Source organism: Spermophilus citellus (genome assembly GCF_964194105.1).
Source record: "Spermophilus citellus genome assembly, chromosome: 13".
In the NCBI taxonomy this organism is placed as follows: domain Eukaryota; kingdom Metazoa; phylum Chordata; class Mammalia; order Rodentia; family Sciuridae; genus Spermophilus; species Spermophilus citellus.
Window position 1 is genome coordinate 26,515,771 of NC_138193.1, and position 16,299 is coordinate 26,532,069.

Consider the following 16,299-nt stretch of genomic DNA (forward strand, 5'->3'; position numbering starts at 1 on the left):
TCTGGCCCCAGGACCTAGGGTTTTGGAAGCGGCTTGTTGGCAAATTGCAGGTGTTGGGCTAGATCACCTGTCCCTCACCTCCTCAGGGGCCTTTGGGCAGCTTTTGAAGCCCTGGTCCTTTAGCTTCTTTTCAGATGGGGCAAGTTTGTAATACCAGCTCTTTCCTTAGCATCCATGGGGTGCCAAGTCCCTTCCCCCCAGAGCACGGTTTGTCTGATGCACTGAAATCTGGTTGATCCAGATAGTGAGCCCATCAGAAGCCAACAGTCATGTTGTGTGTGTGTGTGGGGGGTGCGAACCTGAGGGACAGGTGACAGCTCGGCCCCCCAGTGGCTGATGCCATGCCCCTTACCCCTCTATTCCTTTAGGACAAAGCAGGAATGCCCCAAAGAGGCCAGAAGTCACCCCACTTGAGTTTATTTCCTGTGGTCTTTCTCAGCAGGCAGTTTACTTTTCTAAAAAAATTTTTTTCTTTGCTGCCCTGGTTCACATTATAAATTAACTCACAAATATAGAGTTGTGCTAGAAAAAAAATATTTATAAAAGTTCATATGCTTGCTCACATACAAAAATATCCATAGAAATGGTTTTCTGTACACACAGTAGAGGGTAGGGAGTCTCTTTGGTTGTCTTTGTATAAAAGGTAGTGGCGACGATCTTGAGTTCAATAAGTTCATGATTTTTTCCACATGCTCTATTTCAAAATAAAGATTTTTTTGAAAAATATTGTATCTTCAGGAGTATACAGGAAACAGTTTTTTTTTTTAATTACAATGTGTATGTGATCCTGTTTCTAGAAAATTCCAAACCCCAGACAAAAAATGCTCACATCAAAGGCTCAAAATCTTGGCAAAGGGGACTCAGGCTATCTTCATCTGAATAGAATGCTGTTCCCAGGGCGTCCAGCCACCATTCATTTTTAATTAACATTTTCTTACTAACTCACTAGTCCACCAATAATGGCCAAGTGTTTGCCATGTAAGGTGCCAGGTCTCTGCTGGGCCCTGGGAGGGCGAAGGCAAGAGTTACTCAAGGGACCATGCCTCTGAAGGAAAGGGTGCTAAGATAAATAAAATCATCTATTTTTTAATTTGACCACAAATGGTTTATCATATTAAAAGCTATGAAATTCCATTTTAAAACTATTTAATAAAATTCTAACAATACTTGACTACAAAATGAAATGCCCAGGACAGGAGCTAAGAGGGACAGGCTGCCATGGTCAGCTGGCTCAGCGGTCACCTCAGCCTTGGACTTGGGCAGGAGGTGAGGCAGAGCCAGTGAGCATCTCCCTTCCTGTCCAGGGGAGCATCACCAGGGACTGCCATTTCCACCAGAGTCTCTGGTGGGGCGAGACCCAGCTCCTGCCATGCCTGCCTCCTTAGCCTGGTCTCAGCAACTGGGATACAGGTTACCAGCTCCAGCTCTGCAGCCAGGCCCAGTTCCACCATTTTCTCCCTGGGACCTCGGGTAAGTCACATCTCATCTCAGAAGTCCATGTCACTTGCATAGACAACAAGTGTGGGTCAGGGATCTATGGCCACCCCTGTGAGGCAAGGTGGGCTAAACCCGTTGAGACTAGGGCAATGCTTGGTACCTAGGGCAGCCTTAAGGCAATCAGTACGTCACAGGTACCAGTCAGAGGTGACCCGCTGCACACTTGTAGTGCTTCCTGGCACACTGATACAAACTTTAACTGGAGGCCAAGGACACAAAGTTAGAAGTTCCCTATAAAAGGCCAAATTACCTGGCTTTTCTAGAAAAGATCAGAAAGCTGTAGGACAGGGGATAGCCAGCTGCTCCAGAGCCTTTGGCTGGTGGGTCCAACCACGGGGCTCCAAGTGCTAGCTGCTGTTTACCACCTAGGGACTTCAGGGTGGGCTCCAACTGAGCACCCCTGAGCCCACCACCCGGCACAGATTGACAAGGCCCCAGACCCAGTCTCTGCCTCACAGGGCTGCAGGCTACCTGCCTCGGAATGCAGGCGGATATCTGCCCAGAGGCCCATCTCCAGGAGACCTGTAAAAGTTAGCTGGGGTCTGGGGATTCCCTGCTCCCTGGCAGTTACACCACGGGATCACCCCGGAGTTCAAACAAATGCAGAAGCTCAGCCCCACCCCAGACCTCGATCTGCTCAGCAGTGCCTCCAAGTCTGAGAAGCACCCTACACCTCGGAGCCCTCCCGCGGGTAGATGAGGCTGTTGACCATGCCCAGGTTGTAGAAGGGGCTGCTGAAGGGGCTGCTCTGGCCCCCACCGGCACTGGCCGGGAACGGGCTGTAGTAGGAAGATCTCTGGCTGCTGCCGCTGCTGGTGCCCAGCGCCAAGGTGTCTGCAGAGGCCTCGGAGATGGAGGTGGCGGGGAAGACGCTGCTGGAGGGCAGCTGAGGGCCCTGGGCCCCCAGGTGGCGGCCACCAGGGCTGGAGCGCTGGGCACTCCCACCGCTGCCGACGCTGAGACCGCTGAGGCTGCTGAAGAAGGCACCGAGGCAGGGGGTGGAGGCCAGCACAGGGCCACCCGGCGGGGACCCGGGGCTCTTGGCGCCCTCAGGCTCCGGAGACTGCGCTGGCCGCAGCACTGAGGAGGGGCCTTCTCCCTCCGGGGCGCCGCCCACCCGGGCCCCCAATCCGGAGGACAGCCCTTCTTCTAACTTGGAAGTCCCTGTGGCCGCAGAGCTGCTGCTGGCCTCCGAGCGCCGCTTGCGCTTCCGACGGAAGTTTCCATTATCAAACATCTTCTCGCAGTTTGGATCCAGAGTCCAGTAATTACCTTTCCCTGGGAAAGAAGGACATATTAGGGCTGGGGATGTGGCTCAAGCGGTAGCGCGCTCGCCTGGCATGCGTGCGGCCGGGGTTCGATCCTCAGCACCACATACAAAGATGTTGTGTCCGCCAATAACTAACTAACTAATTAATAAATAAAGAGTATTTTTTTAAAAGAAGAAGGACATATTAGAGAACAACCTGTTTATGCCTATGCATAGTCGTCCATGGTCCCCTCAGGTCCCAAGACCCCTGGAGCTTCCTACAACCCTGGAAGTGCCAAACCTCTTTTTTCTGTTTTTTTTTTTCCCCTATACATATTTACCCACGATACAGTTTAATTTCTAAAATGAGGCAAGGTAAAAGTTACTACTAATAACTAATAATAAAGTAGCACAATTAAGCAAAATGTAACTGTGATAGAAATCATGTGATTTGGACATGCCCCTATCTCCCCAGAGACTGGGGAAACTGAGGCAGGGGCATGGCAAATTCCAGACCAGCCTGAGCAACTTGGCAAGACCCCATATAGATGTCAAAGTTAGAGATTGCAGGACTGAATTAGCTCAGCAGTAGAGTGCTTGCCTAGCATGTGTGAGGCCCTGGGTTCCATGCCTCCCCCAGACTTAGATTCCCAAAGCATTTGTAATTAAATTGCCCAACACCTTCCCTTATTCTAGATCCAAAAAAGTGTGACCTTGCAAAATCATGGAACTCTGTTGCTACTTAAAACTTGGGCTTCCATTTTTTACAATGATAGGGATGAGAACAGCAGCCATCTACCAGACTGAGGTTTAAATGACATCTCAAGCATAGTAGCTGGCACATGGCAAGCAGTGAAAATAGAGTATTTATTGTAAAATTCTTATTCCCAAAAGTATAAAACTCCCACCATTGAAAAAACTATCTTACTGGAAAAAAAGCAGCCTGCAAATGAAGATTGATTCCTGTGTAATCTCCTCTGTATTAGCAACTCATGGGATGGCACTCCTTTGGAGTTTAAGGAAATGCTGGCCATCGACCTCCATTCCCGTTGGGCAGCACACACCCCTGAAAATCTTCTAAGCCTTCTGTCCACATGGCAAACATGGACAAAGCTTGTCTGCTTAGAAAATGTCCCTTATGTTCTACAACCAAGGTGGGAAAGAGGGATATCTCATCCAATAGCCCTTTTTACTTCTAGAAAAAAAGAACCTTTGATGTTTCAAAGTACTACCAAGCATTTACCTTTAGTGAGAGTTTTACATGGAAAACCTTAGTACCTCCTCACAGTTCTATGGAGACTCCTAATACAATTGTCCCCACTCTTCAGATGGGAAAAATGAGATGCAGACTGGTCAGCAACTTGCTGTATTCAAGAGCTACACAATCACTGCCATGATAGAGCCAGCATCTAGGCAGGCTGACTCCAGACCCAGAATTCTTTGTTAACTACTATGTTAAGCTGCCTCCACAAACTAGCAGGCACTCACTCTTCCAAGCCCATGATCTTCAGTGAAGCATTTTCTGCAGATAATTGTAGGAAAAAGAAAGTTTTATATGACTACAGTTTAGGTAACAATACCTGCATCTATCAGGTGTATATATTGGACCAATTAGGTACCAACAGATTATTATTATTATGTGTGTGTGGGGAGGGAGTTGCTGGGAATGGAACCCAGGGCCTCATGCATGCAGGCAAGTGCTTTACTACTGAACCACACCTTCAGCCCAAAATGTTTTGTTTTGCAAGTACCAAGAGCTTTGATGACACTACCAATAACTTTAAATGTTTACGAAAGTTCAAGAGTTCATATAACTAACAAGATAATCTTGGGTAATTCACAGGCCAAATCAGGAAGATCCATCTTCTAGAACTGTCTACTCTGTTCAATACAGTACCCACCAGCCACAGTTGGCTATGGGCACTTGGAATTGAGATGTGGAATAAAATGCTCACAGGAAACTGAACATTTAGAACCAAGGAAATAATATAAAGAATGCACTAGTAATTTTTATAATTGAAACATTTTGGATACTTAAATAATATTAAAAATGTCACCAGACTCTGGACTTTTTGAATGCGACTTTGTACAGTATTCCTGTTGGAAAGTGCTGCCGCAACATGGCTTCAGGGGGCTAGGGAAAATCCCAACCTGAGCGACATGCCTGAGAACACTTCTGTTTGACTAATATTGTTTCCCACGGCAGCTCCCTCCCCTTCCCTTGTCCTGGGCTCCTTGGGAAAACCTCAAGTTTCTCTCTTGTTTTTAAGCTGCTTCTCTCCACCTCCCCCTAGGCCAGGTAAGAAAGGGCACTCAGCGCTGTAAGGTGGCCCTCCCTGCTCCAGGGGTTTTGGAGCTCAGAGCAGAAGAAAGTTGGGGACATTCTTTTTAAATTTCTAACTAGTTAAGGCATCACAATCACAATTTGCAGGGTCATGAAAGCTGTCCCAGCTCTATCTAATGGTGCCGGAGCCACGGGGGTCAGGTCTTTCTCAGGTGGTCACAGTGAGATTCGTAGGAGTCGGATAGAGGAGGAAACTCGCCAGAGTCCGCCTCCTTTGTGAACGCCGACGGGGATCTCAGCTTTCTCAACTATCTCCCCTTTCGGGTGAGTTTCCTGGCATTCCTACTCCCCATCAGCCTTCCTTGTAACTAGGCGACCCTTCAAAAGGGCCGATGAACACTGCCCAGGGGTGGCCTCTCGTTTGACACGAACTTTCCCCCTCTCCTCTATCTAACTGGACGTACGGAGGTAAGGGACGAGCTCCCCGCTCACTGGGTGCTCCCTCCAGACCTCTCTGACGTTTCTTTCTCCTCCGGTTCCCCTCACCCTGGTCAGACGAGGTGGCTGCCCCTCCACCTGCGCCCGTCCCGGCTCGGAGGAGACCAGGCAGCCACAGACCCTGCCCGGCTCCTGCCCGCGCCCGCCTACCGAGCCGCGAAGCACCTGCCTCGCCGCCCTCACCTGGGTCATCCTCGTCGCGGGGCACCTTCTTGAAGCAGTCGTTGAGCGACAGGTTGTGGCGAATAGAGTTCTGCCAGCCGGCCTTGCTGCGCTGGTAGAAGGGGAAGCTGTCGGCCACGAACTGGTAGATGTGGCTGAGCGTAAGCTTACGCTCGGGCGCGCTCTGGATGGCCATGGCGATAAGCGCTGAGTACGAGTAGGGCGGCCGCACCATCTTCATCAAGTCCTCGCGGCTGGCCATGGACAGCCAGCCCAGCTCTCCGGGCGCCGCGGATCCCGCGGGCGAGGCGGGCGCGGCGGGCGCGGGCTGCGCGAAGGGCCGCTGGGCGCACGTGAAGGAGCCGGCGGCGGGCGGCGGCTGCAGGAAGGGCCCGGCCGCGGCCCCGGGAGGCGGAGGTGGCGGCGGTGCGCCCAGGTAGGCGGCGGCCGCGGCGGCAGCGGCGGAGGACGGGCTGCCCACCCCGGGCCCATTGAGCCACAGGTAAGGGTTGGCGGCAGCGGCCGGAGGCGCGGCGTAGTCGGCCAGCGTGTAGGGCGCCCTGGAGGCCGGGGGCGCGCCCGGGGCGGCGGCGGCGGGGGGCAGGCTGGGCTGCGAGTACACGCCGAAGTTGTCGCCGCAGTAGAGGGCCATGTCGACGGCCGAGGGCGGGTGCGGCGCGGCCGCGGCGAGCGGGGAGCGCGGCTGGTCCCGCCGCTCGGTCGAGAGCATCCCTCTGCGGGCCACTCTGCGGCTCGCCTCGCCTGCGCTCGGCGCCGGCTCCCGGGCCGGGGTCCGGCAGGTGCGGGCGGATCCCAGAGAGCAGCAGCTTATATCCGCGCGCCACCCCCCGGCCGCGGCCAGCTCTCCACGCCCCCGGCCCGCCCCACCTGCCGCGCCCCGCTCCGCCCCTCCCCGCGTGCGCTGGCCGAGCCACCGGGTTTAAGGTAAGCAACGCTTCCCGTCCTCTCAACCCGGCGACGAGATAAGAGCACAAATGTTAAAAAGAGGAGGTAACGCAAACTTATAAATCTCTTCGGGAAAGTCTGCACGTTAATTCGGGGGCCGCTCAGGCCACCTGCCCAGACCTCTTTCCTTCTTCTACCTGGAGCCCCAAACCTTTTGTGATCCAGGGCGATGCACGTTTCGGCGTTGCAGATCGTCTCCCAATCGCAAGCCGTAGAGGAAAATTTCAGCCCTTTTGGGGGTGCGGCGGGAGGTGTTCCGGCACCTAGGCGTGTCTGCACTCCCTGGGGATTCTGTGATCAGAGCCACTGAAGTCGGGGTTTAGTTCTTCTAGCCAAACCCTGCGTTCCATCACTCCGGGAAGCACTTGCTCATCTTAGGTCCCGTTTGTTCAGACTTCTGGTGTAATTTCGTTACCTTTAAAATGGTGAACGATTTCAAAGGCCTTCAATTAAGTGGCTATGGAATTAGCCTTTTAAAGCTAGTTTAAAGTCATTTAAGTTGTGAAAAAATGTTCATTTTTTAAAAAGTCTAATCGGATTATATGACTTGCATTCCACTTATTCTAATATGTGGCTCCCTGCCTAGAAAAAACAAATGCAGTAAAATACTGTGGCGACCCCAAGTACCGCGCAATCATTATTTATTGATTCAAAACAACAATAAGAAAATGGTCTCTTCCAATACAAAGTATTCCTAAATGTGTTCTTACGTCTGAAGGACACCCTGTCTCTAAGTAAAATCCTGAGTTCAATCTCCTGTACTCACCCCTTCGCCAAAAAAAAAAAAAAAAAAAAAGCTGGAGGAGAGAAAGGAAAACGTTTTATTCTGTATATGCCAATTACAGGCTAACAGTTTGGAATATTTAAATTTATTTATGTACTTTGGTACTTAAACAAAGAAATTGATAGATATTTACTTAGCAAATTTTGGTGCTGAGAATGTTAATTTCACTTCAAATGTAACTAGTCATCTTTTTTGGAACCAGAAACAATTTCTTTAAATCTCCTACCAAATACTATGGAAAGGAATAGTGTTTGTCTACATCATATTTTGATTTAGATTTAAGGATCTAAATGTTTTCTTTCTTTTTTTAAAAAATATATTTTTTAGTTGTAGATGGACACAATAACTTTATTTGTATATGGTGCTGAGGATGGAACCCAGTGCCTCACACATGCAAGGCACGTGCTCTACCACTGAACCACAATTCCAGCCCCTAAATGTTTTCTTATTGTAGATAAACAAATTTGTTGGATTTTGAGATTTCTCCTGGGGTGTTAATAAGGAGTAAAACTATTTCCAAGAAATTGGAAAGAAATCCTTGATGTTATAATGCCCCAATTTAATATCTGTTCTTAAATTGTAAAGTTCAAAGCTAAAAAGAGGAGGTCCAAAAGAAAACTTGGCTGGATGGCAGAACATTACTAAAGTTTGAAGCCATCTCCCCTTTAGTAATTGGTGCCTTTAAGAATACAATATCTTTCTTTTCAGCAATTTCATCACCCATACAGACTGCAGTTTTGAAGGTTTCCTTTAGGGTCTAATTCTTCACCCAGTAGCTCCAAATTATTCTGAAAGAGGGACCATGCTTGGAGATTATAGTTTATTGTTTTGATTAAAGGTTCTACTGAGTAACGATACTTTGTTTCCTAACTGTATCCTTTGCGACTTTAGTTTTATTTAAAAAGGACGGAGCCACCTAGCGACTCTTTGCTTCTATTACAGCACACACCTATAAGAGATGGGTGGGGGGCACCCCCTCTAGGGAATTGGAAGTTACATTTCAATATTTTCAATTACATTTTAATTATATAAACATAAAACTAGTTTGGGTCATGGCCTGAGTTATTTAATGTCAACATTAAAATAATGCTTTTGGCCAGGCGTGCCAGGTGCCTGTAATCCTAGCTACTCAAGAGACTGAGGAAGGAGGGTGGTAAATTTGAGAGTAGGCAAGGCAATTCAGCAAGAACCTATCTCAAAATAAAAAAGGCTAGAGATGTAGCTCCAAGGTAGAGTGCTTTCCTAGCCTGTGCAAAGTGAATCCCTGGGCTCAACCCTTAGTACCACCTTAATAAATAGATAAATAAATCCCCATTTTAAAAAAATGAACAAACTTTTTAAAAATGTTTTTTAGTTGTTGATGGACCTTTGTATTTATGTTGTTTATTCACATGGGGTGTTGAGAATTGAACCCAGTGCCTCACACATGCCAGGCAAGCGCTCTCAGGCCCCCAATAAACAAACTTAAAAAGCATTTGAGATACTTAAAAAAAAAAGATTAAAAAAATGCTTCAAATGCAAGTTCCCTGAAAGAATCTTTTGTTCAGTTTTGTTCCATTGCTTTTCACAAGATATATAATCAAGAAAATTGATGCATTATATCAGTGAAAAATATGGACAGGCTGTTACATGTTTGCATCACTGGAAAATAATTATTTAACCCACAGAAAACATCTCACTGATTTTCTGCTGCCATTGGGTCACATTCTAGCTGCATCTTTGAAATTGCTGAACAACAGTAAATTTAAAGGAATGTGGTAATTTTGAACAGACACTGTAATGGAATGTAAAATTGATCACACTTGTTAATCTGCAGTATCACAGAAAAGTCAGCATGTTAGGGTTTGCTAGCATTTCCCCGTATTTGCACAGCCAGATCCTTCCCAGATCAGCATGGTGGTTTACCTCACAGCACCTAGGAAAACCCAGGAGCAAGAGGAAACCCACCCACCCATGTTACCTCCCTGGTCTTCTTGGCACTACAGTTAGTGTGCTGATCATACCTCTTCAGACTCACTGAAGAGGAGTCTGTGCAGAATTAATTATGTCTTTTGTTTTCCCTCCCTCCCTATCCCCCTCCCCCCCTTTGCCCAGCACCCCCCCTTCCTTGAACCAGGGGACCTTAGTCACTGAGCCGTATCCCAGCCCTTTTTATTCTCATTTAAAGATAGGGTCTCACCAAGTTGCTGAGACTAGCCTTGAATTTGTGATTCTACTTAGCCTCCCGAGTTGCTGGGATTGTAGACTTCCACCACACACAGCCCTAACACCCCTTTTTAAAAACATCCGTGTCTATGGCATCAGTGAACGACTATTTACCAATGCCACGTTGGGACAAGAACAAACCCACTCAAGGGTGTGAAAATACATGTACACACAAAATAAGCAAAAGCCCAGATGGGACTTGGGGAAAATTTCTAAAGCAAAAAACAGTTGAAGCATTCCCCAGATTGGGGTGGAGGGAGCCCGACCCTGACAATACATTACAGACGCATCATGGAAGAGAGGCTTTGGACAATTTCTAAGTGTTTTGTAAGAGGTAAGGGAGTGTGGCATTTATGAAATAAGAAATCAGAAGAGGAAGAGAATCAGGTGAACTCTATCCTGAGCAGAGAACCTCAGGTCACTGTCATCTTAGAATCCAGCATCAAGATCAAGTGGCCCTGACACACTCAGCTTTGTGTAAGTGGCACCCGAGGACAGAGGGGGCCGAGGCAGGGATGGACACATCCTGACCTGCTCCATGTTCTTCCAGCTCTGCCCACGTGGCTGGTTCTCACTTCAGGCACCTCACCCGCTGTGCCTCTGCCCTCCCCTCCAGCGGCACCTCACCCGCTGTGACTCACAGAACTCAGAGGACCTTTCCTTTGCTCCTTAACAAACACTGATGGCTTCACTCAGCACTGAGGGAAGCAGAGGCAGCCCCTCTCCTGGGGACAGCTAGCTCCCCACCAGTGTGGGATTCGTCCTCTGTTCCAGGAATCCCTTTCCCTTCTGGGCCTCAGCCAGCCCCTCAGCCACCAGGAAGCCAGGGAGGAAGAGGGGCTATGAATACAGAGTGGGCCAAACCAAACCCGGGAGGGTCAGAGATCTGTGTGGCCACCGTGCACTGGCAGACTCAAGACCAGTCCCCTCCTTCCCCTTTAGTCAGGCCAGAAAGTCTAGCAAAAGGGCGCATCTAAAGGACATTAGAAGTCTAAAGCATCTGAGGACCCCATGGAAGTTTCAGGTACTTAACCCAGAAAAATAAGAAGTGATCAGTGCCAGAGGGTGGTGCTCCAGCACCTTCTCAACTGAGCCCTGCCTGAACTCCCAGCCCCTTCCTGCCCATGGTGCACCCCTCCCCGCCTGTGGAACGCTCCCTGGCCAGGCCCTAGCCCAAGCCCTTTCTCTTCCTCCTGGGAGGGAACCCAAGGGGCTCTACCACTGAGCCCCATCCCCAGCCCTTTTTATTTTTTATTCAGAGAGAGGGTCTTGCTAAGTCACTTAGGGTCTCATTATATTGCTGGGGCTGGTCTTGAACTTTTGATCCTCCTGCCTCCGCCTTCAGAGTTGCTGGTATTGCAGGCATGGCTGCCAGGCATGACTGATTAGCCCCATTCTTGAGCTTTCTCAGCTAATTTCTCACACTTTTTTTTGCTGCTGCAGATGAGCCTCCCAGCCTCCCTGTGTGTCCATAGCTCACCTGGGAAGATTTGCCTGCAGAGACTCCCTGTCCAAGGTAGGTCCTGGCCCAGGAGTCTCCCCTGTGCCTTCCTGAGGGATCTTACCAAAGGCTGGGGCATCCCCTGACTCCTCCCAGCTCAGGATGGGGGGCTGCTGTCCTCCTGGCTCACCATCCATCCCCTGCCTGGGCATCTTCCTCCTCCCTCTTACTTTATTTGTTATTGTTGTGTGTGGTGCTGGGGCAGCCCAGAGCCTTGTGCTGCTAAGCACCCATTTCACCAGGAGCCCTGCCCAGCCCTCCTCCCTCTCTGGGGAGAGCTCCTCAGGTCCTCCGCAGTTGGCCTCCCTTCCTGCTTCCTCTTCCTCAGCCTTCGTCCTCTGTCCATGGTCTTTCTGTCCCTCAAGCCTGCCATCTTGCTGAATGGCCACCATCCACCTGATGCAGACCCTGGCCCCGTGGTTCAGCAACTCCTCTTGGGTCCAGCCACCCACTGCACCGCTCTCTCCAGGAAAGGGCGGTGTCACTTTGAAAGCTGGCAGTTTATGAGGCGTGCGAACCCCTAGCCCTGAGCACAGCACCCTCCTACCACCTCCTCAGCAGTCTGCAGCAGAGGAAGTGAGATTCCACGTTCCATAAACAAAGCAGCAGGCCTGGGGTGGCCAAGTCACTTAACTGTCCCTAACCCTTAAGGGTGCACTGGGTTCCAGCGCAGGTGTCTGGTTGACGAACCCAGGCTGGGGCCCAGCTGTCCACGCCTCTGCTGTTATTCCCAGGACCTGGTCAATGCTGGACCCTAGTGAGTGCCCAACTCTTGGTTGTTTCCAGAATAAATTAAAAAGCATTAAATGGTATGAAACGAAACAAGGTGTCTCCTACCCCTTCTGTACCCCAGTCCCTCTCAGTAGCAGCCACTTGTCACCCATTTCTGGTGCTTTCTTGCAGACAGTGTTTTTCAGGTACATATCTGCACAGTTACAAGCATCGAAAATGTACAAGATGAGCCAGGTACTGTGATGCACGCCTGTAATCCTAGCTATTCAGGAGGCTGAGGCAAGGTTAAGGCCAGCCTGCCTCAAACTAAAATAAAAAGGCCTGGGAGGTGGCTCAGTGGTTGAGCCCTTGTCTGGAATGCTCAGGTCCTGGGTTCAATCTCCAGTCCTGCAAACAAAATTTTAAAACATACAGGAAGAGTTACAAACTGCTCACCTGGCTCCATACTTCTCACTTTCTTGGATGTATTCTGGAGGGTTTTCAGAACAGCTTGAAGTCTGCCTCCTTCCTCCGCACCCCCTGCCCTGTGTTCCTTCTCATGGACTACCCTGGGAACCTGCTTGTGTGGCCACGTGCGGGTGGTTTGTAGCCAGTGGTGGAGTGCTCCTGAGTTCAAGCTCTGGTCCCCCCAAAAGTGGGGGGATTGGGATGTAGATCAGTGGTTAAGCACCCCTGGGTTCAATTCCCAATAACAAAAAAAATTTTTTAAATGAACACAATAAAGATTACTTGCCATAAATAGAAAGCAAAGCAACACAAATGGATGATAACATGGATCATCATTTATTACTGATAAAATTGTTTCTTTATGTAATGATGGTGAATATTAATCCCACCTCCCAACTCTGCATGTGGTTCTGGGTCCTGGGGATGGAACCCAAGGGCTCTCCTGAACTAGCAGGTGCTATTGCATGGGGCTACTTCCTTGTCCCCAGACCTTATTTTATTTTGAGACAGGGTCTAATTACATTGCCCTGGGGGTGCTGGAACTTATAATCCTCCTGCCTCAGTCTCCCAAGTAGCTCAGCTGGTTTTTATAGGATAAATAACATATTGCAGGTAATAGCAGACTCAGTTAACAAAGAACCAAACCGGAAAATAGCTTTTCCCTAGTGATGTTCAGTTCTATGATGCTTATTTTCAAATAAAGATTAAATTCCACATTAGTAAAATAAATTCAGTTTTTTTGTGCTTTTTTTAACCAGCATGAAGATTTGTAGCTCCTAAGTGTCTACATGGGAATGGAAAAAAGTTTGATGCTTTGGCTTTTGCCCAATCCAACTTTGCTTCAAGAAGCCATCTGAAGAGATCCTTGGGATCTGTTAGAAATTTAATCCAAGATAATATACAGAAGGGATGGAGGAAGGACCTCTTGTTCCTAGTCTGGGGAGAGTGATGACGCTTATGCAAACCCATTGATTCTGTGAGTATTGTTCAGGCTCCGTAAAACATTCCCAGCACGTATTTCAGGTGAGTTTGCAACCAGGGATTGACTTGTTCAAGACTCTACCCTGAGCCTGACAGCCCGGCTCTGGCTCCAGGCTGGGATGATAAACAGTGCTCGCCTGGTCCAGGGCTTCAGGCCAGACGCTCCACAGGACCCCGGGCCAGGGGACTCCTAGGCTTCCAGTCCCCAAGGTCACTTTATCATGCCAGAGAGACCTGAAACAAGTTTGTCCTTTAAGATTAAATTGGGCTTTCAAATGATGGAAACTTATCTAAAGATATGTTGATTTGCAAATCCTCACAAATCACACATAGATCTCTAAAAATAGACGTTTTCTTCCTCAAAGAATGAATTCTCCATTTTGCAAAGATAGGTATGCAGCTTCAGTGTGAAGAAGCCATCACTGCCCGCCCTCCCCACAGCTGAAGGGCAGAATCCAGTGACCTCTGCTTAACATCACTGACAGTATCATCAGCCTTCTGGAGTTTTCCTGCCTGACCTCTGTGGCCGAGACCCCCATGGCCTGCCCAGCAGTGACCACTTGTGGCTTCTGCACAGAGCCTGCAGGGGGACTTGTCCTCCCCTGAGCCACTGGGGCCCTGGCACCCTGCACGCTCTCCCTAGGCCCCCTCCCAAGCCCTGTGAGTAAATGTATTCAGAAGCCACTTTTCCTCTTTGTGTCAGCTGTGGATCACCTGTGACCACGGGCTTCATCAATCCGTCCTGGGATGAGCCAACTGCACAGTGCGGCTTTGTCTGCTCGTGACCCCCAAGATCCGTCAAGTCTCTGTGTGAGCATCAAAGTGTCTGACTGGCTTCCTGCACCCCTTCTTAAGAACCTTCCAGCTGAACCCAATTCATTCTCCCCCCCCCCTTCTTTTTTTCTATAATATTTTTTAGTTGCAGATGGATACAATACTCTTGTTTTATTTATTTATTTTTTTGTGGTGGTGAGGATGGACCCAGGGCCTCACAGTGCCAGGCAAGTGCTCCACTACTAGCCCCAGCCCAGCCCCTCTTTTTTCCCTTCTACTGTTCAGTGTTTAATTTCTTAACCACTTTCCCCTTTGGTTCCCTTGAAGTGAAGGTTCATTGAAAGAACCCTACACATGGGCAGTACTTTCTCCAAGAATGTCCCTTTCTTTCTTTCCTTCCAGTACTGGGATTGAACCCGGGGCACTTTACCACTGAGCTACATCCCCCGTCCTTTTTATTTTTTATTTTAAGACTGGGTCCTGCACATTTGCTGAGGGTCTTGCTAAGCTTCTGAGGCTGGCCTCAAATTTGAATCCTCTTGCCTCAGCCTCCAGAGTCACTGGGATTATAGGCATGTGCCTGCCTGACTACTCCTACTACTACTTTTCCTCATCGCTTCTTTCTCCTTCTCTTCCTCTTCTCCTCCTCCTCCTCCCTTCTTTGTCCTCCTCCTTCTTTCTTCCTCCCCCTCCTCCATCGCCACCTCCTCCTCTTTCTTCTTCTGGACATGTAGTAATAAGGCTTTCAGCAACAATGAGCAGGTTTTCAAGACAGCGACAGTATGAAGCACTAAGAATTTACTGCAGGCTTCCCAAATGTAAACCTGCGGAACCTGCAAAGCCTTGCTCTTTGCTTAGGGAGTGACCGAGCTCCACACAGCAGGGTGCAGAGCCCGCACTCCTGGTCACAGGACAGACACTGTGGATGAGCCACCACAGCGCAGGTGGCCTTGAGCCAGTCCCTCTGCCAGGATACGTGGGGTTCCCAGGTGCCAGGTGCTAGCGGGGGCAGAAGAATGGCCACACCCCCCCCCTTACCTGGGGTGGCCCTGGGTAGCCCGTGGCCAGTCCTTCTGCAGGAGGCTCCCTGCAGCCGCCTAATCCACTCTCCCCGTCTGCTCTCACAGACTTAGGGCCTCACTAAATTGTCCAGGCTGGCTTTGAACTCAGGATCCTCCAGCCTCAGCCTCCCGAGCAGCTGGGATTACAGATGTGTGCCACCACCCCCCACACACATGTTTTTCTGATGATGACTATGATAATGGTGAAATTGGTGATGACAGTAGCAATAATGTGCCACCACATCTGGCTTTCAGAAGCTCTAAATAATGCTTGGGGATGATGCCCCAAACTCTACAGCATCAGAACTGCTGACTAGAGGAGGTGGAGGTTACAAAGTGCACTGGCTGGGGGCAGAGCTTAGTCTAAAACTTGCACTTAGCCTATGCAAGGGTTTAATCTCAACACCAAAAGAAATGTAGCCTGAGGCATCCGCCCGCCCGCCTGGGAGGTTCAGGCTCTCTGACCCTGGAGACTGTAGGGTGGAGACAGCTCCTGGGACTCCTCAGCAGGAATGGGAGGGGCAGGCTGGGAAATGCCTTAGGCAGCTCCTGCAGCCCCCGCCTGGCTGGGCGGGGCCAACCAAGTGGCCCTGGAGTCAGGAGGAGCCAGAGTCCAGGTTAAAAGACAAAATAATTGAGCAAGTAAACCATTCATGTGTTAATGGGAACAGGCTGATTTGGAGAGACCCCTGAAGACAAGATCACACTGAGTTCTCTCGTGAGGCGGCCACACAGCCCTGCAAGCCTCCCAGGAACCCACCTGTTCTCCGTTGCTGTCTCTCACCTGTCCTGGGCCCACCCCAGAGGCTAGTACCCCATCTCCTCTGTCCTACCCATGGGAAAGGGAGGTGGGGCAAGGAGAGAACAAGTCATTCCTCTGACAGGTGGTGCCATAAACTGCCCTGAATTCCACTGAACCCTGGTCTCGTGACCCCCCCTGGTTGTCCTGAATTCCACTGGACCCTGGTCTCATGACCCCTCTCAGTTGTGAGGGCAGCTGGGAGGAGTGGTCTTCAGCTGGCTGGGCTGTGCCCTGGGGAGACACTGTGATGGGCAGAGGCTGGCTGTCACCAAGACAATCAGAGGACACCGGTGCACCTGGCAGTGTATGTGCCTTCCCTCCTGCAGCGGCAGCTCTGCGTACACAGGGTTTCCTCC

The 16,299-nt window shown here is 49.8% G+C and overlaps 1 protein-coding gene across 1 annotated transcript; it reads right to left on the reverse strand.

The window, feature by feature from the left end:
* Nucleotides 1-2,164: 2,164 nt before the first annotated feature.
* On the reverse strand, nucleotides 2,165-6,420 carry FOXI3 (forkhead box I3; the record flags this gene model as incomplete). The annotated part of the gene is made up of 2 exons (XM_081265211.1): nucleotides 2,165-2,775; nucleotides 5,712-6,420. The coding sequence occupies 2 exons, from the start codon at nucleotides 6,418-6,420 to the stop codon at nucleotides 2,165-2,167; spliced, it is 1,320 nt and encodes a 439-aa protein (XP_081121337.1).
* Between the last annotated feature and the right edge of the window lie 9,879 nt (nucleotides 6,421-16,299).